Source organism: Bufo gargarizans, chromosome 8 (assembly GCF_014858855.1).
Source record: "Bufo gargarizans isolate SCDJY-AF-19 chromosome 8, ASM1485885v1, whole genome shotgun sequence".
In the NCBI taxonomy this organism is placed as follows: Eukaryota; Metazoa; Chordata; class Amphibia; order Anura; family Bufonidae; genus Bufo; species Bufo gargarizans.
In genome coordinates, this window is record NC_058087.1 from 109,842,126 (window position 1) to 109,866,958 (window position 24,833).

General features: G+C 44.2%; 1 protein-coding gene across 2 annotated transcripts in view; it reads right to left on the reverse strand.

The window, feature by feature from the left end:
- The window catches only part of LOC122944463 (MOB-like protein phocein), a 216,513-nt gene that overhangs the window by 42,309 nt on the left and 149,371 nt on the right, over positions 1–24,833 (reverse strand). For both annotated transcript variants that reach the window (XM_044302746.1, XM_044302747.1), the window contains exon 4: positions 6,708–6,750. In XM_044302746.1, the coding sequence (XP_044158681.1) occupies positions 6,708–6,750 (43 nt within the window). The remainder of the gene's footprint in view (positions 1–6,707; positions 6,751–24,833) is intronic.

Consider the following 24,833-nt stretch of genomic DNA (forward strand, 5'->3'; position numbering starts at 1 on the left):
CTTACAGGGGGGTTATCAATGACAGGGGGTGATCAGGGTAATCAGGGTGATCACCCCCCCTGTAAGGCTCCATTCAGACATCCGCATGATTTTTTACGGATCCATGGATACATGGATCGGATCCACAAAACGCATGCGGACGTCTGAATGGAGCCTTACAGGGGGGTTATCAATGACAGGGGGTGATCAGGGTAATCACCCCCCTGTCACTGATCACCCCCCCTGTAAGGCTCCATTCAGACATCCGCATGATTTTTTACAGGTCCATGGATACATGGATCGGATCCACAAAACGCATGCTGACGTCTGAATGGAGCCTTACAGGGGGGTTATCAATGACAGGGGGTGATCAGGGTGATCACCCCCCCTGTAAGGCTCCATTCAGACATCCGCATGATTTTTTACGGATCCATGGATACATGGATCGGATCCACAAAACGCATGCAGACGTCTGAATGGAGCCTTACAGGGGGGTTATCAATGACAGGGGGGTGATCAGGGAGTGTATATGGGTGATCACCCGCCTGTCATTGATCACCCCCTGTAAGGCTCCATTCAGACGTCCGCATGTGTTTTGCGGATCCGATCCATGTATCCATGGATCCGTAAAAATCATGCGGACGTCTGAATGGAGCCTTACAGGGGAGTGATCAATGACAGGGGGGTGATCAATGACAGGGGGTGATCAGGGAGTGTATATGGGTGATCACCCGCCTGTCATTGATCACCCCCCTGTAAGGCTCCATTCAGACGTCCGTATGCTTTTTGCGGATCCGATCCATGTATCCGTGGATCCGTAAAAATCATGCGGACGTCTGAACGGAGCCTGACAGGGGGGTGATCAATGACAGGGCGGTGATCAATGACAGGGGGGTGATCAGGGAGTTTATATGGGGTGATCAGGGGTTTATAAGGGGTTAATAAGTGACGGGGGGGGGGGGGGGGGGGTGTAGTGTAGTGTGGTGTTTGGTGCGACTGTACTGACCTACCTGAGTCCTCTGGTGGTCGATCCTAACAAAAGGGACCACCAGAGGACCAGGTAGGAGATATATTAGACGCTGTTATGAAAACAGCGTCTAATATACCTGTTAGGGGTTAAAAAATCCGGATCTCCAGCCTGCCAGCGAACGATCTCCGCTGGCATGCTGGAGATCCACTCGCTTACCTTCCGTTCCTGTGAGCGCGCGCGCCTGTGTGCGCGCGTTCACAGGAAATCTCGCGTCTCGCGAGATGACGCCTATTGGCGTTAGTGTGACCTGGGAGAGCCGCCGCGATGACGCCTTTCGGCGTTAGCGTGGCGGCAAGCGGTTAATACGGGTACTACAGAGTAGAAAGGAGGTGCTTGTTGTTCTGTGCCAAAAGTATTGGGACAACTCCTAGAGATCGATAGCAGTGTATTTTTTTTTAACAACCATTGTGATGTTTGTTTTCTTGTGCAATGGAAAGTATTTTTAAAGAAGTTGCAAAGTTGAAGGACATGGCGGCCATTCTTCAGGCTATGCAGGGTTCTACTTATCCATGGCTGCAGGCTCAGAATTGTGTAGCAAACCTGATCGGTACCAAAAAATGGCGCAAAGGGAAAAGCAAGTATGCTCTGATTTTTGCTGCTGGGTGGATAGCGGATAAATATCAGGAGTCTTGTAGGCTGAAGCGGAGTTTGGAAGGAGAAGTGGAAGATTTAAAAGTGGAAATTGTTAAATTGAGAACTCTTGTTCAGCAGGCAGCTGAAGCTAGCGCTAATTATGAATGTACTGTGAGGTGTAATACTGAGCTCCAAAACAAGAATAAATGGTTATCTGAAAGCCTGACACATGCACAGGGTGCTGTAAGGGAATTGCCGTAGTCACTGAACTGTTGGAGAGTAATGTGTCTGGGATTAGCAGAAATATATGGGCTGTAAGCATGGAGAAGTCTGAGGACTGTGGGTCAGATAGTGGAACCGACTCAGGGATGGAGATGGACAATGTGTCTGATCCTGGAGTTGGAAGTATTAACACAATGCCAGAAGATTCTTCAGATGAGTCCGTGGTAAGAGGACTCAATACAGATAGTAGTGTGGGATCTAGTCATGCTAGAATGGTTAATGTTGTGCACCAAGTCAAATCACTATGTGCCCAGACAAGGTATTGTGCAGGAAGACAAGCTATTCGTTGTTTTGCATGCAGGGAATACGGGCACATTGCACGATATTGTAACGTTGCTAATGGCAACAGACACAGGTATGTTAAGTACCCCAGAACCACACCTAGAAGTAAAGTGGTTTATTCAGCAAGGTAGGGTAATGGTCCCAGACATGGTTCTTTGCAAAGGCAGAGAACCCAGGGACAGCCAAGGTCATTGATCAATTAAGTAGATTTTAAACCAAGACCTAATTTAAATAGATTTTTCCCTTCCCCTAGAAAAAAAAACGGTTTTGGGACCTGGTAATGTTAAATCCTGCTTCTCTGGTAAAATGAATCTGAAGCTGGTTTGGGGCTGGGCAAATTAACATTTTAATGACTGGGTGGGTAGAAATTCTCCTGTACGGTTTCAGGTGAACCCTCCAAGACATTGATTTGTTAATTCAGTCCTATACAGTTGTATGTGTTCCAAAGGGTTTTTGTTTTTGTATTTGAGTCTCAGTTTTTAAGTTAACATTTACTTTTTACTGAATCTCAATGTATATAGCAAGACTTTCTGTGACTGAAGTTTTCTGTTGTTTTTTTCTCTCCTTTTACTAATCCATTTTTATTTTTTAGGTTTTTATTGATGTAATCAAGTTTTTTTTCAGTTTCTCCTTATTTACTAACCCATTTTTATTTTTAGTCTATTATTCAGTTTTTCCTTTTGCATATTTGGTGCTTTTTTCTTTCTTTCCCTCTCTCTTCTCTGTAGATTTGGTTAGGAGTACTGGGGGTCTCATGATATTGTGTGGGAACTACTGTCTGAATTCAAGGGTTGCTGCTGAGCGAGAGGTTTTTGATCAGTCACTGCAAAAAGGGCTTTGTGTGCTGTTCAGCTTGACTATATAGAATCATATCGGCAAAGGAAAGTAAGTTGATTTTTTTAAAGAGACAAGGTGATATATATCACCCGGGCATACCAATAGCTGTGTGAGTAACCGCTTTCCCCACAGGAGTACAGTGTGTTTGTTTCCTGTGCGCCCCTTTTTCCACTCAAGGCAATTGGAAGCCCTATCCTGCGGTCAGGTCACTATTCAGAGCCAAAACAGAGGCTGGCATATCTCATTAGGAGACTCAGAGGGCCGCCGTGTGTCGGCGAGAGCCCTTTCCCTCACGCTGCTACTCCTTTTCCTGAGGTCTAAGGTGAACGGAGTCCATGTGCCGGTGCCAGAAACCCTAGGGCAACTCAGAGGCAAACGAAGGGGAGTAGAAACCGTCCAAGCGTGTGTCGCGGGACACTGGAGGTGGACGCACCTACTTTTAGAGGGCTCGAGCATGGGTTTAGGGAAATTTAGGGAACAGAAGGGTACCACTTCTGACTATAGGACAGCCAAGCAGTACATGAAATCCATCTATGGAGGAGGAGTTGTTAAGCCCCTAAAAGATTGGCACCAAGGGACTGTAGGTTCAGAGTGAACCATCCCCAAAGAAGGGACCTTTGAGGTCTGGATTGGGAAAAAGTTTGTCCATATATTCCCCACTAGACTCGAAAGCCTTGGTTCCCTCCAGAAAGCAGAACTGTGGCTACACGAATCCATCGATCTCCAGCATTCAAAAGTCCCAGACAGTGCGAACTAACACTGTCATGTACTCCCGTCCCGCTAAGACTGCATGAGACTTCTCATGAGTCCATGAGAAGCGCTTTTCTCTTTCTCCCTCTCATCTCTCCATCTAACCTTGAGACGATGCACCATGTTTAATCCAGCTTCTCTTCGTCCTGGGTTTAAGGACAATAAAAAGGGGGGAAAGTGGTGCAGAAAACAACGATCTTCAAACTTTTTACTAACCATTCCAAAACTCTCAAATGTCAATCAATTTCTAACCTAGTAGGGAATTACGTTGAGAACCATCACGACTGCCTTTTCTTTGATGGTACTTGGGTCAGATTTTTGCAAAGAAGGTAAAAAATCACGGCCGATACATGGCCTGAATGTTCCGCTATAGCACATAACGATACATTCCTAGAGGGTAATATCAGCTATAGATTTAATATTAGCTGTGGCTCCTGCTCCTTGCTTGTTAATTCTGTATAGGTGTCCAGGCAACTAGGCGACCCGGAGATGTGGTATGATTATGCCTGGCTTGCAGACACCATTGACAAGGGTCAGGCCCATACTGACAGGAGCAGGGCAGAGGCGGAGCTATGACTAGTGAGGGTCAGAATCCTTTTTAAAGCTTTGAGAGGTGTTGGGGCTCACTGGTTTTCCATTGGATCCGGGCGAAAGGAACTAGGACATGTACTTATGTTTTTTGTTTCCATTCCTTCTATACGCCAGAGTGAGAGGTTCCTGATGTCTAATCGACAGAGTTACCGAAGCCCGAACAGACAAGACACCCTGAAGACTAAAACATGGACCAGATGCAGAGGATTCCAAACCAGCCGGCGACTTTTCATAGACAAGAAGAAGATAGAAATTCATCGAGGGACACTGGGGAGCATATGACAAAGAGGAGGGACTGTTGTGGGAATTTTATTATAGGATGTGTGTGTGTTTTTATAGATTGTCATCTGTCTCCCTGTGTCGGATTTAGCCAAAGAACGCTGTAGCAGAGGGTACTTGGGTTGAATAGAGACCAGTGGTAAAACAGTCAGTATGAAAACCTTCTCATGGGCTTGGAGACGTGTTCTCAGTGTGTAGGGGGAAGCGTTTGCTGGTTTGTGAGCACTAAGTACAATGCACTGGGCTTCTTCCCTTCAAATGTCTATACACATTAGAGAAGTGAAGTCTGCATCACGAGAGATACATATTATACCTCTGCTGCGGCTTCGCTATCCCTTTCTGGATACATATCTGCTTTTAAGACATGCATATCTGCCTTGTCGGTATACTCGTACTGTATACTGACAATAGCCGTAGCAATGTCTCGCAGATAGTCTCAAACCTATAAGAACCAGTAGAATGATCTTCACTAGATACTGGTTGCTTTGAGCAGCATTAAATGGGATCCATGCTGACAGTGGTGGGGGATGGGGGCCACCTGGCTGATCAGACAATGGACATGACTCATCCTTCCTTATACATATGGGATGTATGCATTGCAATGCCCAGCCACGTTGATGCCCTCCCCTGTCCTTTGACAAGTCTCACTTCCTGCAGCCTCTTTTACACCTTTTGTGAGTAAATAAAAGAAACAGACTGGGCAGGGGGAAGGAGGAGTTGATCAGAAGAATTCAAGATGGTAACACCTGTGTCTGACTGACTGCGGTTGAGGGAATAGGGATTTACCTTTCCTTACACAAAATTTGATGCAAGCAGATTACAACTATTAATATTTCTACAACGATCATGATAAGGGAGTCTGCTTCCAGATCTGTAGACGTAGATGGGGAGGGTGGGCTAAGTTGGTAGGTTGTGGCAGTATGGTTGGATGGAATGATGTAGGGTTCTGGCGTCAAGGGTGAAAAGGTGGTGGGAGGAAGGTCTAATGGGGCACATTTAGATATTTCTGGATCAAACAAATTTAAAGGAGTAGTGGGAATGGATTCAGCTGGATGTTTTTATTTTGGAGAAGGGCAGAATGGCTTGTGGGGTGAAGAAGTGTGTGTCTGGGGTGTCAGGTGTAGAGGGAATCCTAGATGAATGAGTCATCTGAACTGGTTTGTCTGCCAGAAGAGAATATTCATTAGGGGTATGAGTCATCTGAACTGGTTTGTCTGCCAGAAGAGAATTTTCATTAGGGGTATGTGGTGGTTAAGTGGACTGGGGACGGGTGGATCTTTGTTGTTTGTCATTACAGTTTTCATTCCGTTTATTGTAATGTGGATTCCCTGGTCAGAGTAAAATGAGATGTTGTTTTGCGATGTCCTGTGGTGGGGTTGGTAAGGTTAGTACTATTTGGGAGAGGCCTAGGACTAGAAGTGGCGGATTCAAATTGTCTTCTTCTTTGATGCCCAGGAGGAAAAAGGACCTGTGGCGACTAGCAGTGGCAGATTAAAATTGTATTGGTTTTGTTTCGGGGGCAACCTTTTTAAACCAAAATGTAATGTTACCGGTAGTGAAATCGGTCCTATCTCTAGTACGTTTTTGCTCAAATTTATGCACCTATAATTATTAATTTTTTTTTATACAAGTCTATTTTTAATCCAATTTAATAAGTCACTTCGCTCATCACATGTTCCCGCAACACACCTGTATCTTTTTCCGCAACGCCCGTGTGAATCCAGCCTAAACGTGATGGGAATTAATTTCGTTCCCAAAGAGCGGTTGGTGTGCAGCCCCGGATGTAGATCTTCTTAAATGAGTGTGCCTGGAACCTCACGGAGAATTATTGTGCAGATACAGAAACAGCAATCCTTCACGTGCCCCAGGCTGACACAGCAACAAATTGCTTTTCCCCTAATGATGTGGCAGTTGCTATAGACAGCAGCATCTAAGGGGTTAAAAGAAGACTCTGATCCTGGTCACTGCTGGCGAGTGTCTGGTGTATTATACAGCCAGCACCCACCGCGCGTGAGCTCACAACATACAATAGGTATGTCATAGAGCATGAAAGGGTTAAATATATGAGATAGAGTGACTGCAAAAATAACACAATAATATTTACCTGAAGCTTAACCGCAAGTCCATTCAGTTCCAGACAAAATTGCCTAATAAGAAAAGAAAAAAAACTTTATGAAAGATACTTTAAGGTTTTCATAAAACCTAATAGGTTCAAATACAAAACAATGAAATTTAGAAAATGGAAAAGAAAAACAAAAATGCATCTTATAGTTTACCCGCTACTGACCAGTCTATTTTTGGTCTTGGCGACCAAGCAATTTTTTTATTCGATTTTTGTTTCCAAAAATAAAGTTATAACTTTTTTTTTTCTCTCAATGTAGCAGTATGAGAGCTTGTGTATTTCCATTGCACAAGTTGTAGTTTCTCAAATTCTTGATTAACTTTTAATAACTTTCTGGAGGGGATGGGAAGAAAAAAAAAAAAAAAAAAACATTTATCCAGCCATTGAGTTTTTAACCCCTTAAGGACTTAGGGCTGTTTTCCCCGAGTCCTTAAGGACCCAGGGTGTACCGGTACGTCCTAAGTTTAAATTTCCATTGCGCCGCGGCGGGGGTTAATTGTGACAGGATGCCCACTGAAATCATTCAGTGGGCATCCTGTCAACTCCGGGAGGGGGGTCACGTAACCCCCGCTGAATGGCGATTTACCTTATCCGGCGGGTGGTGGCGGCAGTGCCATCGGGTCCCCATGCGGCTGTGCGGGGGACCTGATGGCATGGAAGGCAGCGCAATGTCTAAGGAAGGCATCGCGCTGCCTTCCGGTCTTCAGCCTGTGAGATCCAGCCCCCTGGATCTCACAGGCCCCGAAAGCTGTATGAGTAATACGCACCCCAAAATAGTGCCAATAAAAAAGTCATCTCATCCCGCAAAAATCATACCCTACCCAAGGTAATCGCCCAAAAACTGAAAAAATTATGGCTCTCAGACTATGGAAACACTAAAACATGATTTTTTGCTTCAAAAATGAAATCATTGTGTCAAACTTACATAAATAAATAAAAAGTATACATATTAGGTATCGCCGCATCCGTGACAACCTGGTCTATAAAAATATCACATGATCTAGCCTGTCAGATGAATGTTGTAAATAAAAAATAAAACCGGTGCCAAAACAGCTATTTCTTGTTACCTTGCCTCACAAAGTGTAATATAGAGCAACCAAAAATCATAAGTACCATAAACAAGTGCCAACAATACTGCCACCCTATCCTGTAGTTTCTAAAATGGGGCCACTTTTTTAGAATTTCTACTCTGGTGTAAAAAAAAAAAAAACAGTCCAGCAAAATCTGCATTCCAAAAACCGTATGGCATTCCTTTCCTTCTGCGCCCTGCCGTGTGCCCGTACAGTAGTTTACGACCACATATGGGGTGTAAACTACAGAATCAGGGCCATGAATATTGAGTTTTGTTTGGCTGTTAACCCTTGCTTTGTAACTGGAAAAAAGATATTAAAATGGAAAATATGCCCAAAAAGTTAAATTTTGAAATTGTATCTCTATTTTACATTAATTCATGTGGAACACCTAGAGGGTTAACGACATTTGTAAAATCAGTTTTGAATACCTTGAGGGGTGTAGTTTATAGAATGGGTGGTTTCTATTATGTAAGCCTCGCAAAGTGACTTCAGACCTGTAGTGGTCCCTAAAAATTGGATTTCTGAAAAATTTCAAGATTTGCTTCTAAACTTCTAAGCCTTGTAACATCCCCATAAAATAAAATATCATTCCCAAAATAATTCAAACATGAAGTACACATATGGGGAATGTAAAGTCATCACAATTTTTGGGGGTATTACTATGTATTACAGAAGTAGAGAAACTGAAACTTTGAAATTTGCAAATTTTTCCAAATTATTGGTTAATTAGGTATTTTTTTATGCAATATGTGACGAAAAAACAATCTCAGAATGGCCTGGATAAGTCAAAGCGTTTTAAAGTTATCAGCACTTAAAGTGACACTGGTCAGATTTGCAAAAAATGACCTGGTCCTTAACCCCTTAAGGACACAGGGCGTACAGGTACGCCCTTGTGCCCTGGTACTTAAGGACACAGGGCGTACATGTACGCCCTGTGCATTTTCGATCACTGCCGTGCGGCTGGCAGTGATCGGAACCCGGTGCCTGCTCAAATCATTGAGCAGGCACCTAGGCTAAATGCGCGGGGGGGGGGTCCCGTGACCCCCCCCATGTAGGCGATCGCGGCAAACCGCAGGTCAATTCAGACCTGCGGTTTGCTGCGATTTCTGCAGTTTCCGATTTCAGAAACTTTAGGATTAAAAATTGCTTCCTGTATCCCTCCCCCCTGCACCCCTGAGTTATTCGAGCACGGTGGGAGGTGCAGGGGGAGGGTTGCGGGCGGTGCGGTAGGCGGGATCGCGATCCCCCGCCCGCCTTCCATTGCGTAATCGTTGGCGTCTAGTGGGTATACCAGGGTGCCAGCACATTGCTGGCACCCTGGTATAAACGGCTGACATCGGTGATGCGAAAAGGTTAACAGTAAGAGGGAGCTCCCTCCCTCTCCGATCGGGGGGCTGCTGTGCCTTTGCAATCCCCCGAATGGAGAGGGAGAGAGCTTCCAGGCAGCCCCCCAAGCCCCGTCCTTACCCTTCCCCGTCTGCGCAGTTCTGGCCACTACTGAGCAGACGGGGAAGGTTCCCATGGCAACAGGACGCATTCTCAGGCGTCCTGCTGTCCATGGTGCTGAACAGATCTGTGCTGAAAGCATAGATCTGTTCAGACAAAGTGTAAGTAAAATACAGTACAGTACAATATATATTGTACTGTACTGTATTATGCAGACATCAGACCCACTGGATCTTCAAGAACCAAGTGGGTCTGGGTCAAAAAAAAAAAGTGAAAAATAAAGTAAAAATCAAAAAACACATCTATCACTGATTAAAAATGAAATAAATAAAATTCCCTACACATGTTTGGTATCGCCGCGTCCGTAACGACCTGATCTATAAAACGGTAATGTTACTTTACCCGAACGGTGAACGCAAAAAAAATAAAAAATTTAAAACTATGATGAAATTGGAATTTTGCCCACCTTACTTCCCAAAAAAGGTAATAAAAGTGATCAAAAAAGTCGCATCTACGCCAAAATTGTAACAATCAAACAGTTATCTCATCCCGCAAAAATCATACCCTACCCAAGATAATCGCCCATAAACTGAAAAAGTTATGGCTCTTAGACTATGGAAACACTAAAACATGATTTCTTTTGTTTCAAAAATGAAATCATTGTGTAAAACTTACATAAATAAAAAAAAATGTATACATATTAGGTATCGCCGCGTCCGTATTGACCGGCTCTATAAAAATATCACATGATCTAACCCCTCAGATGACCACCGTAAAAAAATAAAAATGGTGTAAAAAAAGCCATTTTTTGTCATCTTCCGTCACAAAAAGTGTAATAGCAAGCAATCAAAAAGTCATGTGCACCCCAAAATAGTGCCAATCAAACCGTCATCTCATCCCACAAAAAATGAGACCCTACGTAAGATAATCGCCCAAAAATTTAAAAAACTATGGCTCTTAGACTATGGAGACACTAAAACATTTTTTTTGTTTTAAAAATGAAATTATTGTGTAAAACGTACATAAATAAAAAAAATTGTATACATATTGGGTATCACCGCGTCCGTGACAATATGCTCTTTAAAATTACCACATGATCTAACCTGTCAGATGAATGGGCTGAGCAGCTCCTCCAAAATTGCCACTATATTTTTTTGTTTTTCATTTTCTGTCTTGTTAGATTTGAGTGTGTTTGCCTTTACTTGGCACTCTAGCACTTTTTTGCACCTGGTGACCTCCCTCACATGGTCTGGTGTGGGTGTGGCTCACGGCCTGGCTTCATCCACATTGTACAACCACAGCATTTATGCTGGGCAATTGTGGGGAGCTTGGCTGTGAGCTGAATTATATCATCCCCAGACCGTGTTCACACCATAGTCAGAGCAGAGGTTAGGACCCCTTGCCATGCTGAGAAACCGTGACGTGGTGCATGTGGGCTCCGATATCTCCATGACTGGAACATATTGGCAAAAGTCTCAGCTTTTAATACCTTTACTTATGTCTTGCCAGCATAGTCAGTGTTATATCTGTTTGGTGCATTCTCTCTGTGTGTTCTCTATGATTGCTACATTCTGTGTAGTTTGCTCTTGTGGTGCATGTGGACCGCGTCGATATCCTCCATTGTATGCATATTTTGCTGGGGTTAGTCGATTACTGCGGTCCACATGCGGTCGGGCTGCTCTCCTAACTAAAGACACGCTACAGTGTCATGGGCTGAGCAGCTCCTCCAGAATTGCCACTAAATTTTTTTGTTTTTCATTTTCTGTCTTGTCAGATGAATGGTGTAAATAACAAAAAAAAAAACGATGCCAAAAAAGCAATTTCTTGTTACCTTGCCGCACAAAAAGTGTAATATAGAGCAACCAAAAATCATATGTACCCTAAACTTGTACCAACAAAACTGCCACCCTATCCCGTAGTTTCTAAAATGGGGTCACTTTTTTGGAGTTTCTACTCTAGGGGTGCATCAGTGGGGCTTCAAATGGGACATGGTGTAAAAAAAAAAAAACAGTCCAGCAAAATCTGCATTCCAAAAACCGTATGGCATTCCTTTCCCTCTGCACCCTGCCGTGTGACCGTACAGCGGTTTACGACCACATATGGGGTGTTTCTGTAAACGACAGAATCAGGGCCATAAATAACGAGTTTTGTTTGGCTGTTAACCCTTGCTTTGTAACTGGGAAAAAAATATTAAAATGGAAAATCTGCCAAAAAAGTGAAATTTTGAAATTGTATCTCTATTTTCCATTAAATCTTGTGCAACACCTAAAGGGTTAACAAAGTTTGTAAAATCAGTTTTGTATACCTTGAGGGGTGTCGTTTCTTAGATGGGGTCACTTTTATGGAGTTTCTACTCTAGGGGTGCATCAGGGGGCTTCAAATGGGACATGGTGTCAAAAAAAACTGTCCAGCAAAACATGCCTTCCAAAAACCAAACGACGCACCTTTCACTCTACGCCCCGCTGTGTGGCCGTACAGTAGTTTATGGCCACATATGGGGTGTTTCTGTAAACGGCAGAGTCAGGGCAATAAAGATACAGTCTTGTTTGGCTGTTAACCCTTGCTTTGTTAGTGGAAAAAATGGGTTAAAATGGAAAATTAGGCAAAAAAATGAAATTCTCAAATTTCATCCCCATTTGCCAATAACTCTTGTGCAACACCTAAAGGGTTAACAAAGTTTGTCAAATCAAAATTTTGAATACCTTGAGGGGTGTAGTTTATAGAATGGGGTCATTTTTGGGTGGTTTCTATTATGTAAGCCTCGCAAAGTGACTTCAGAGCTGTAGTGGTCCCTAAAAATTGGGTTTTTGTAAATTTCTGAAAAATGTCTAGATTTGCTTCTAAACTTCTAAGCCTTGTAACATCCCCAAAAAATAAAATATCATTCCCAAAATAATTCAAACATGAAGTAGACATATGGGGAATGTAAAGTCATCACAATTGTTAAGGGTATTACTATGTATTACAGAAGTAGAGAAACTGAAACTTTGAAATTTGCTAATTTTTCCCAATTTTTGGTAAATTTGACATTTTTTTTTTAACTTTATTTTACCAGTGTCATGAAGTACAATATGTGACGAAAAAACAATCTCAGAATGGCCTGGATAAGTCAAAGCGTTTTCAAGTTATCATCACTTAAAGTGACACTGGTCAGATTTTCAAAAAATGGCCTGGTCCAAAGGTGTAAAAAGGCTGTGTCCCTAAGGGGTTAAGGTGAAATAAGGCTGTGTCTTGAAGGGGTTTTAAGGGGGTTTAAGCTAGCGGAACTGAGGTGGTTAAAGGGGTTTTCTCACTTCAGTAAGTCGCAATTATCATGTAGAGATAGTTAATACAAGACACTCTCTGGTGGCTGGGACCATGGGAGTGCACATAGGCCAGTGCTTTTTCCTATATTGTGTAAGCACAAGCACCACTGATGGATTGCAGGGTGGTCAGTAAGCATGGAAACAAGCAGTGTATAATGTGATGGAAAAATGAATCCACCCAGCAAAGGAGGCAATATGGTTAATAACAATACATTAGTAAGTGCCTTGAATTAACTTTCTCTACATGATAAATGCTACTTACTGAAGTGAGACAACCCCTTTAAGTTTTACATTGAACCCATGCCATCTATTGATTTAACATCCACTCCCTCCCAAACTAGATCTGAAAAGGCATTTCAAACCCTCACATTATCTTGATCAAGCTTCCATGCTTAGTGGATTCTAGACATTTATGTGTAGGGTCGAATTAGAACCGAACTTACTCTGGATCCTAAATTTAAAATCCCCTACACATAGATACTTAATGAAACATTACAGAAACTCTGAAATAACCACTAAAATTAAAGAAACAATAGCACATTATTTTCAGCGTAATGCCTCAACTCATGCTGCGCCAGATATCTGCTGGCTAGCCCACAAACCGGTCATTGGGGGGGGGGGGTGTTCTCATCTCAAAAAGCTATTAGAGACAATAGACTTGAGCTTTATGCCTAATTGACGCACAAAAAAACGAAAGAGCCACGGCGTGAACACAAGCCATGTATTTTCAATTGGCCGACAAACTTAGCACAGAAACTAAGGGAGCGACAAACTTTAACCTGCTCACGACCGCCGTACACAGGATTGCGTCTTCTCGGCGGTCGTGCAGCTCTGGGTGGACGCGCCAGTGCGTCCTCTCGCGAGACGCGAGATTTCCGGGGAAGCTGGCCCGCGCATGCGCATCGCGGGCCGGCAAAATTCAAAGAAGAAGTTCGTCATCAACCTGCCGGCCACGATCATTGGCTGGCAGGTTGATGATTTTCCAAAAAACAATCAGAAGCTACATAACCCATCATATTAGTAAATATGATGGGGTTATATGGCTGCTGTGCTCCTCTGCTCCTTCTTTTGGTCGGTTGGTTCCAGCAGAGGAGCAGAAGAGCACAAATCACTGAGTACCCACTACACTACACTTAGCCCCCAGATCACCTCCCAGCACCCAATTAACCCTTTGATCACCCCTTCTTGCCCCTGTCAATCACTAATGAAAAGGAAATGCAGTGATCAGTGCAAACTGTCCCTTTTTTTTTTTCCACTGGTATTGACCGTTAGGTTTTAGGTATAGTTTAGGCCCCTTGGTTAGGTAGTTTAGCGATCAGTTAGCGCCCAGCCCACCACACCGCAGTCCGTTATTCGCTGATAAGCGTATCGCTAATCAGCATTCGTACTTTTATAGTATCTGAAAGTGATCAAAACTGATCACGGTCAGATCTATAATTGTATTAATGTCACTTTAGTTCGCCCTCCACCCAAAACGCAGTGTTTGTGGAATCAGGCCTGATCGGTCGCCCACACGTGCGTTCGCCCACGCTCGCCCCACCGCAGTGACAAAAAAATTATTATTTTTTGATCACTGCACATTCACTTTACACGCACTGCGGCGATAAAAAAAATCAGTTTTGATATTTTTTATCAACCGCAGCGGCCTCCGGTACTTCGCTAGCCTCCCCCCTTTGTAAGACAGGCTTGCTTTTTTTTCTTGGGTAGTCTCAGGGAATACCCCTAAAATTTAGTTGCCCAAATGTCTAACGGGGGGTATTCTTCTGAAGAGGCCTACAGGCTTCTGACCCAGTCGGATGAGGAATGGGAACCCTCATCTGACGAATCTAGCGGGTCAGAATACGAACCTGTAGAAAGCAGTGGCTCTCTGACCCGAAGTTCGGACGAGGAGGCTGAGGTCCCTGATAGCAGCAGGCGTACCCGGCCCTGTGTCGCTAGACCGCAAGTTGCGCAGGATCCGCTTCAAGAGCAGCAGAGTGGGGCTGGTGCTGTCGGATTACGTGGTGAGGCATACACCAGCAGCCCAGCCCTTCCTGGACCTAGTACCAGCACTGCCGTACAACCTGGTGAAGTGGCGAGCACCAGAAAGGCAGTTGAAGCTGGTACGGTGGCACGTTACCAATACTGTATGTTTCAACAGAAAACTGGGCCTATATCACAGATTTCAAAGCTCTGGGCATCCTGTAGGGTCCATAATCGGTAGTGTTCTGTAGTTTACCATGTAATACATGGGAAAACCATGTCTGTAGGGCAGATTCCAGCAATCTGGGTCCAAGAGAGTGTCTAGAATCTGTTGTGTTCTGTATACAATGCTGAAACTACATCAGTAAGCATTGTATCGCAGATCCCAGCGCTCTGGACCCTCTGAATTCTCTGGAATCAGTGTCATTCTGTAGCCAGCAGTGTGGTAAGTCAGAAAACAGTGTGGTGTGTGGCAGTTTCCAATGAACTGGGCCTAATCGGTGGAGCCCTGTTACCAATACTGTATGTTTCAACAGAAAACTGGGCCTATATCACAGATTTCAAAGCTCTGGGCATCCTGTAGGGTCCATAATCGGTGGTATTCTGTAGTTTACAGTGTAATACATGGGAAAACCATGTCTGTAGGGCGTCGCAGCCACCGCAAAGATGTGCCCGTAGAGCCCCTAGAATCCCTGAGGTGCTGGCAAACCCTGATTGGCAGTTCCCAACTTCAGCCGCACCTGTAGTTTTCCCTTTCACTGCCCAGTCTGGAGTTCGGGTTGAGACAGCTCAGGGATTTTTTGAGCTGTTCTTAACTGCGGAGCTCTTGGACTTAGTCGTGGCCGAAACAAATCGGTATGCCACACATTTTATATCCGCCAACCCGGGAAGCTCTTATGCCCAGTCTTTCCGGTGGAAACCAGTCCAAGTTTCCGAAATTAAAACTTTTCTGGGCCTCCTCCTCAACATGGGTCTAAATAAAAAGCATGAATTGCGGTCATATTGGTCCACGAACCCGATTCATCACATGCCCATGTTCTCTGCTGCTATATCCAGGGCACGTTTTGAGGCCATCCTGCGTTTCCTGCACTTTAGTGACAACAGCACCTCCCGTCCCAGAGGCCACCCTGCTTTTGACCGGCTCCACAAAATTCGGCCCCTCATAGACCATTTCAACCAGAAATTTGCAGATTTGTATACCCCAGAGCAAAACATCTGCGTAGACGAGTCCCTGATACATTTTACCGGGCGCCTTGGTTTCAAACAATACATCCCAAGCAAGCGCGCCCGGTATGGGGTCAAATTGTATAAGCTCTGTGAAAGGGCCACAGGCTATACCCACAAATTTCGGATCTATGAGGGAAAAGATCAGACCCTGGAGCCGGTCGGTTGCCCTGACTACCTGGGGAGCAGTGGGAAGACAGTTTGGGACTTGGTGTCACCCTTATTCGGCAAGGGGTACCATCTTTATGTGGACAATTTTTACACAAGTGTGGCCCTCTTTAGGCATTTGTTTCTAGAACGGATTGGCGCCTGTGGTACCGCGCGGACTAGTTCGCGCGGGCTTCCCCCAACGGCTCGTTACCACCAGTCTTGCAAGGGGGCAGAGGGCCGCACTGTGTAACGAAGAAATGCTCGCGGTGAAATGGAGAGACAAGCGTGACGTTTACATGCTCTCCTCCATTCACGCAGACACGACAATACAAATTGAGCGAGCAACCCGTGTCATTGAAAAGCCCCTCTCAGTCCACAACTATAACCTTCACATGGGAGGGGTGGACTTCAATGACCAGATGTTGTCTCCGTATTTAGTTTCCCGCAGAACCAGACGCTGGTATAAGAAGGTGTCTGTATATTTAATTCAATTGGCTCTGTATAATAGTTTTGTTCTCTACAGTAAGGCTGGGAGAACTGGATCCTTCCTCAAATTTCAGGAAGAGATCTCCTTCCTCAAATTTCAGGAAGAGATCATCGAGAACCTCCTGTACCCAGGAGGTTCTGTGGCCCCATCCACTAGTGTAGTTAGCCGTCTACACGAGCGACATTTCCCCAATGTCGTTCCTGGTACCTCAACCCAACCGTCACCCCGAAAAAGATGTCGTGTCTGTAGCAGGAGTGGAATAAGGCGTGACACCCGCTATTTCTGTCCTGACTACCCTGCCCTATGCTTTGGAGAGTGTTTCCAGAAGTACCACTCACAGGTACACTATTAGCAAAGGGATCATCTCACCAGGACAGGCACACAGGGCTATTAGGGCCCATTCACTCACTGCTGCTGCAAACGTCTCCTTTCACATGGGACAAAGTGCATAACGCACTTCGCCACATCTTTGGGCGATTTGCGCTTTGCACATTGACCCATGGGGAAGGAGAGGTTTGTTCTATAAAGGTAAAAAAAACAAAAACAAAAAAAACACCAGTAAGCAAAAAGGTTAATGTTCAGTTAAAAAAAGTTAAAGTTTATATGTTCTGTTGCAAAGTTAATAAAATTATTGCGTTGCGGTCTGTTTTTTTTTTTGTTTTTTTACCTTCCAGGTGGACCAACCGATCGATTAGCTGCAGCACTGATGTGCATTCTGACAGAAGCATTGCGCTGCTGTCAGATTACACGCAAGTCGGTGTATGCGGCGCTGCAAGACGAGATTTTCTCCTCTGCAGTAACAGATACGTTTGCCGAGGCATACGAGCTAAGAAGGAGGCGGCATTCCTATGCTTTGGCAAACACTTTGTATATACAAAAAAAAAAATATAAAAATCCCGGCAATGATTTATTCATCCACATCGATTGATGTGAATGGAGAAATCTGGTTTGCCAGGGCATACGAGCTAAGTGGGTATGGATGTAGGGCGGAGCTCCTATGTCCTGGTAGACGCCTTTCCCCTCCATTTTTTTTTTTTGGCAGAGAGTTTTCATCCACATTGATCGATGCGATTGAAGAAATCTGTGCCGTTCATTTTTTTCTTTCAGCCCAGAGGCTGAACGGAAAAAAAAATCTCATTACCTGTATGCTCAATATGAGGAGAATAGCAGAAACTCCTAATGCTGGCCATACATGTAATGATTGCGGAGACCCTCAAATGCCAGGGCAGTACAAACACCCCACAACTGACCCCATTTTGGAAAGAAGACACCCCAAGGTATTTGTTGAGGGGCATATTGAGTCCATGAAAGATTTACATTTTTGTCCTAAGTTAACGGAAAGTGAGACTTTGTGAGAAAAAACAAAAAAAAAATCAATTTCCGCTAACTTATGCGAAAAAAAAAAAATTCTATGAACTTGCCAGGCCCCTCATTGGATACCTTGGGGTGTCTTCTTTCCAAAATGTGGTCACATGTGGGGTATTTATACTGCCCGGGCTTTTTAGGGGCCCTAAAGCGCGAGAAGAAGTCTGGGATCCAAATGTCTAAAAATGCCCTCCTAAAAGGAATTTGGGCACCTTTGCGCATCTAGGCTGCAAAAAAGTGTCACACATCTGGCATCGCTGTACTCAGGAGAAGTTGGGGAATGTGTTTTGGGGTGTCATTTTACATATACCCATGCTGGGTGAAAAAAATATCTTGGTCAAATGCCAACTTTGTATAAAAAAAAATGGGAAAAGTTTTCTTTTGCCAAGATATTTCTCTCACCCAGCATGGGTATATGTAAAATGACACCCCAAAACACATTCCCCAACTTCTCCTGAGTATGGCGATACCAGATGTGTGACACTTTTTTGCTGCCAAGGTGGGCAAAGGGGCACTTATTCCAAAGTGCACCTTTCGGATTTCACCGGTCATTTTTTTTACACATTTTGATTGCAAAGTTCTTCTCACACATTTGGGCCCCTAAATTGCCAGGGCAGTATAACTACCCCACAAGTGACCCCATTTTGGAAAGAAGACACCCCAAGGTATTCTGTGAGGGGCATGGTGAAATAGTGGAATATGAGACTTTGTAAGAAAAAAATAAAAATAAATAAAATCATTTTCCGCTAACTTGTGACAAAAAATAAAAAGTTCTATGAACTCACTATGCCCATCAGCGAATACCTTAGGGTGTCTACTTTCCGAAATGGGGTCATTTGTGGGTTTTCTTTTACTGTTTGGGCATTGTAGAACCTCAGGAATCATGACAGGTGCTCAGAAAATCAGAGCCGTTTCAAAAAGCGGAAATTCACATTTTTGTACCATAGTGTGTAAACGCTATAACTTTTACCCAAACCATTTTTTTTTTGCCCAAACATTTTTTTTTTATCAAAGACATGTAGAACAATAAATTTGGAGAAAAATTTATATATGGATGTCGTTTTTTTTGCAAAATTTTACAGCTGAACGTGAAAAATGTCATTTTTTTGCAAAAAAAATCGTTACATTTTGATTAATAACAAAAAAAGTAAAAATGTCAGCAGCAATAAAATACCACCAAATGAAAGCTCTATTAGTGAGAAGAAAAGGAGGTAAAATTCATTTGGGTGGTAAGTTGCATGACCGAGCGATAAACGGTGAAAGGAGTGTAGTGCCGAAGTGCAAAAAGTGCTCTGGTCATGAAGGGGGTTTTAGCTAGCGGGGCTGAAGTGGTTAAAGAGGACCTGTCATCTCTACTGACAGGTCTGTCTTAGTAACTACCGTACTTGCATTTCCCACGATTCTTATAACTGTGTAGTACCATTCCTTTATTAATTATACTAGAAGTTTATAAATTAATTTCCAGCAGTCTGCAGTAATGGTACAGCTGGTTATTACCAGTTGGGGGTTCTGTCCCTACACAGTCTGACAATGGCAGAACTGATTGAATAGTGTCAGACGGGGCAAACCCCCAACTGCTAACACCTATCTGTATCCTTACTGCAGACTGCTAGCAATTAATTCATAAACTTCTAGTTGAAATAATAAAGGGACATCACAGTCATAAGAATAGATGCTCCAGAATTATTACATAGATAATGCAAGTAGTTATTTTTTTTAAAAAAAGCATGCCAGAAGAGGTGACCGGTCCTCTTTAAAAAGTTGCTTTTGGGCATTTTCTTGAAAAGTTTAAAAATGCCTTCTAAAATTCTAAGCCTTCTAACATCCTAGAAGCATAAAATGACAGTTACAAACCGTGCCAACATAAAGTAAACAAGTTGTTTACTGTAAATTTTATGAGGTATGAGGTATGTAAAAGTAGAGAATAGGGGGGCGTGGCCTGACTGCCGATGTAGTAAGACGCATGGCGCAGAGCTCCTGGAAGAAATCCTGAGTTATATGTCTGCTCACCTCCTGCCTAACGCCAGAAACAGCCGACAACATACCGAAGCTTCCCTGGACGCCGTGGTGACTCCAGGTTTCATTATGACCCGGCAGAAGCAGAGGGAAAAGGAGGGTAGAGACGGCGGCACGGACACTCCGTCCAAACAAGATGGCGCCGCGCAAGCTGTGAAGCTCACTGATGTGGCGGCAAAGCTGGGGAGGTTCGCCCGCACCCCGGCCGCTGCGGCTACCGATCCGGAGCCTGAGGCTGAACTGTCTGATGAGGTGAGGGGAGCGGAGTCTCAGGAGGTAGCCACTTATGCCTCTATAGTGAAGCAGAAGGGGGGTCCAGTATTATTACCGGAGATGGAGCCCGTCCCTGAACCAACTATTGCGGATGTGTACAAGATGGTAGCGCAGTGCAGCGCTGCTCTTACATCCCTAAATGCTAATATGGGAGGCCTTAAGGAGGAAGTTCTGTTAATTCGCCAAGATATGAGGCAATTTAAGGAGAGAGTGGGAGAACTCGAGGGTCGCGTTAGCGATATGCAAGATCAACTACCACCTGTTAAGAGAGACTTACAGCGAGTTATTCATAATGTGTCACTACTGATAGCCAAGTCTGATGATCTGGAAAATCGGCTGAGGCGCAATAATGTGCGCTTTATTGGGATACCGGAACGCACTGAAGGTTCGGATCCAGTTTCGTATATGGAAAATTGGCTGGTGGACACTATTGGCAAAGAAAAGTTATCCCCACTTTTTGCAATAGAGCGAGCCCATAGGGTGCCGTTTCGGCCTCCACCTCCAGGAGCGCCTCCAAGACCTCTCCTGATTAAAGTTCTTCACTACAGAGACCGTGATGCCATCCTTAAAGCTGCCAGAGATACTCCTGACATCCAGATTGCTGGTAGTAGAGTCCTGATGTTTCCGGATTTTTCTGCAGAAATTCAGAAGAGGAGGGCGAAATTTCTGGACGTAAAGAGGCGTCTGAGGCTACTGCAATGGCCTTACTCCATGTTATACCCGGCTAAACTTCGGGTTGTGGCGCACGGGTCTACGCATATGTTTGAGGATCCGGTTGAAGCATGTCAGTGGCTGGACATTCATGAGAAGGATCAGCGTGGCAACAATACCTGAGGACTTGGTGATATTATTGAGAGAACCTTTTCTATTCTAGTATGTACTTATTGATAGTTTATATTGCCAGTTATAGATATATGGTACTCTGTTGATTCCATGTATGTAAGGGCGGCCGTATATCCTGACTTAAAGTCGGCTGTTTTTTCTACTTTGTCTGGATAATTATAGGGCGGGGTGGGAGGTTGAGTAGTTTGTTCCTATAGTTCTCCAGGCTGTTGCGTCATTAAGCAATAGGAAACTACACTTCTGCATTTTTGTGTTTCTACCACTAACCGTGGCAGTTAGGTTCACTTTGTGTATGTATGGTATACCCCTATACACCAGATTTCTAACTTACAAAATGTTTAAGAATGTTGGGGGGGAGGGTGGGATTCTGGGAGCAGGCTCTATTCTTATATTTATCTCAGGGAGGAGGCTTATATGGATCTATAGGCACTGGTTCTTATGTCTGATTTTATATGCTCGCGATGTCTTCTGTTAACATAGTAGCCTGGAATGTGCGGGGCATGTCGCAGGCCTCTAAACGTGCAGCAATATTTCATGCCCTGAAAGATGTACAACCTGCTATTGTTTGTTTGTCTGAGACCCATTTGACTGCTGACCGGACGCACTTAGCGCACAGAGCGTGGGTAGGTCATGAATATTACTCTACTCACTCCACGCATGCTAGGGGGGTTACTATTCTGGTCCATAGATCTATACCATTTATTGTGCATGACGCATACATTGATGACGGTGGGAGGTTTGTGTGTCTGAGTTGTAGTATTTTTCATTTTAAGATTGTTCTAGCGGCGGTGTATGTTCCCCCCCCATATTCAGCTGAAGTTATGAAGCTGATTCTCTCCTTCAAGTCTAAGTTCCCATCAATTCCGCTGCTGGCGATAGGGGATTTCAATATGTATCTTAATGGCTCCTTGGATAAATTCCATAATGGGCTGGGAACATGCTCCGCTGCTTCTACTTCTCTGGCGCGGCTGTTGTCAGAGGTGGATTTATGTGATATTTGGAGAACTTTGTATCCTACACAGCGTCAATTTTCCTGTCATTCCACCACGCATGGTTCCTTGTCCAGAATAGACTTAGCTATTGGATCCTTATCTTTAGTGACCTTGACTAAGAAAATTTTGTATTTACCTCGTAGCATATCTGACCACTCTCCATTATTGATTACCCTGGAAGTAGGTCCTCAGACGCATGCTGTACGACCTATTTGGCGCCTGAACCCATTCTGGTTGTCAATAGTGGATACTGGTACGGTGATATCCGGGGCTGTGGCTGATTTTTTGTCTATTAATATGGGCTCAGCGTCACTAGATGTGGTATGGGATGCTATGAAGGCATATGTGAGGGGGCTATATATTAAACAAATCAGCGTTAAAAAGTCTAAAAGTCGTGCTCTGGATAAGGAACTCTCAGATCGAGTTACACATTTGGAAGCCGATTATGTTGCACGGCCCACGGTGCCTGGTGAGCTGCGATGGAAGGAAGCCCAAAAACTTCTAAAGGAACATATACAGGCTAGAGCGGAGGATAAAAGATTGTTTACGACCCAAAGATATTTTGCTGAAGGTGAAAGTGCAGGTCATTTGTTAGCTGTGATTTCTAGGGCTCAGCAAGGCCCCTCCTCTATAACCTCACTTAGGGGAGGGAATGGACAAATGGTAGTGGGAAATGAGAACATTCTGGAAGAATTTTATGTACACTTTAAAGAAGTTTATAGATCCAGGCTGGTCGCCACTGATTCCTGTAGGTCTAGTTATTTGGAGGGCATTGATTTACCTGTCCTGTCTGAGGAAAGTAGGGCGCTTCTCGAGGAAGATATCACGTTGGAGGAATTGGAAGAGGCACTAAAGTCTTTGCCTAATGAGAAGGCGCCGGGGGGGGACGGTCTCCCTGGGGAATTTTATAAAAAACATGGGGAACTGCTGCTTCCGCACCTGCTTGCAGTATTTAAGTACGCTTTTGGTAATGGTATTTTGCCTTCCTCCATGAGAGAGGCTATAGTTGTGGTAATACCCAAACCGGGTAAGGACCCAGCTTTGGTAGATTCATATAGGCCCATTTCTCTCCTGACGGTTGATGTCAAACTATTGGCAAAAATCCTAGCTAACCGATTTAAACAGAGTTATTCACACCATTATTCATGATGACCAGTCCGGTTTTATGCCTGGTAAATCCACAGCTTTAAATCTTAGGAGGCTATTCCTGAACCTCCAGTTGGAGGGTAGGGATGTGTTGGATAACAGGGCCGCGGTGGTCTCTCTTGATGCTGCCAAGGCTTTTGACAGTGTTGAATGGGATTACCTGTGGGCGGTTATGTACTAAGATGGGCTTTGGAGTGGACTTTATGAAGTGGGTTAAACTTTTGTACTGTGAACCTAGAGCTAGAGTACGAGTTAATGGGCATTTATCGTCAACTATTGCTTTGGAGAGGGGGACAAGACAGGGCTGTCCGCTGTCTCCGTTATTATTTGCGATAGCCATTGAACCCTTAGCTTGTATCCTGCGTTCTACTTCCTCGGTAGGAGGGCTATTGCGGGGCTCAATGGAGGAGCGAGTATCGTTATATGCGGATGATACGCTGATATATGTGAATGATCTGGAAAAGTATATGGATGCAGTAATATCTGTGGTGTCTCAGTTTGGCGACCAGTCTGGATTGCTGGTAAACTGGGATAAGTCAGTGATTCTTCCAGTATCCTCTCAGATACCGTCACGCACTGCTGCTATCTCCGGACTTAAGGTGGTACAATCCTTTAAGTATCTTGGGATAACGGTGTCCATGAACCCTGCAGATTATATTACTAGTAACCTTCTACCCTTGCTGGAGAAATTTAAAAATAAGATCACAGTATGGCATAAATTGCCATTGTCAGTGAATAGGAAGGGGAAATTTGTTGAAAATGATCCTCATGCCGCAATTGCTCTATGTCCTGCACAACTCCCCTGTTTGGATTCCCGTGCATTACTTTCACAAAATCTTACGATCTGTTTCGTTTTTTTCTGTGGAAAAGTAATAGGGGAAGGATAAAGTATGAAACGTTGCAGAGGAACAAAGATGCAGGGGGACTTGCTCTGCCCAACCCTTTACTTTATTTTCTATCGGCTCAGCTGCAGCATTTTAAGGGCTGGGGAGTGGCGGGTAGCCCAGGCACGAAGAGTGGACGATTGATGGAGTGGGCGTCGAATAGGTCTCCCCCGTTGACGGCCATTGAAGGCAGGGTAAAGGAAGATGCAGGGCGTATCCCAATACTAGTGCTCATGAGGAAAGTTTGGTGTAAAACCAGACATATCTTGGGATTAGAGGGATATGTCAATATCTCACCTATTTGGAGGAACCCAGCACTGCCAGAGTTGGAAGATCTAACTGGGTTTTCTGGGTGGAATAACAAGGGAATATGGAATTTGGGCCATATCTTCTCAGGTGGGGTATTAAAACAATATCAACAGCTTTGCTCGGAGTTTGGGCTTCCTTCCTCGCAGTTCTATAGGTATCTTCAGCTCAGGCATGCATTGGATGCTCAGGCTAAAGTGGCTCCAATAGTATTTACATCCACTCATGCACTGAACACAGTGGTGGCTGCTGGATCGGTGAAAGGGGCGATCTCTGTGATGTATCAGGCCTTACTAGAGGATTTTCTTAAAGGATACCCGCTAAAATGTAGACTGCAATGGGAAAGAGATTTGGGTGGGCTTACAGATGAACAATGGTCAGAGGTAGTAGCGCTTACTCCCACTCTATCTCTCAGTGAGGCGGCACGTCTCTCCCAGTTGTATTTAGTGCATAGAGTATATAGGACTCCGGTATTCTTACATAAAGTGGGTTGTAGGGATAGTCCCAATTGTCCGAAATGTGGTAACGCTGAAGCTGATCTCATGCATATGGTGTGGTCATGTCCTTCATTGACCTCTTACTGGAGAGCAATATTACATCTTGTTAATAAGGTACACAGTACTAAATTGAAAATGG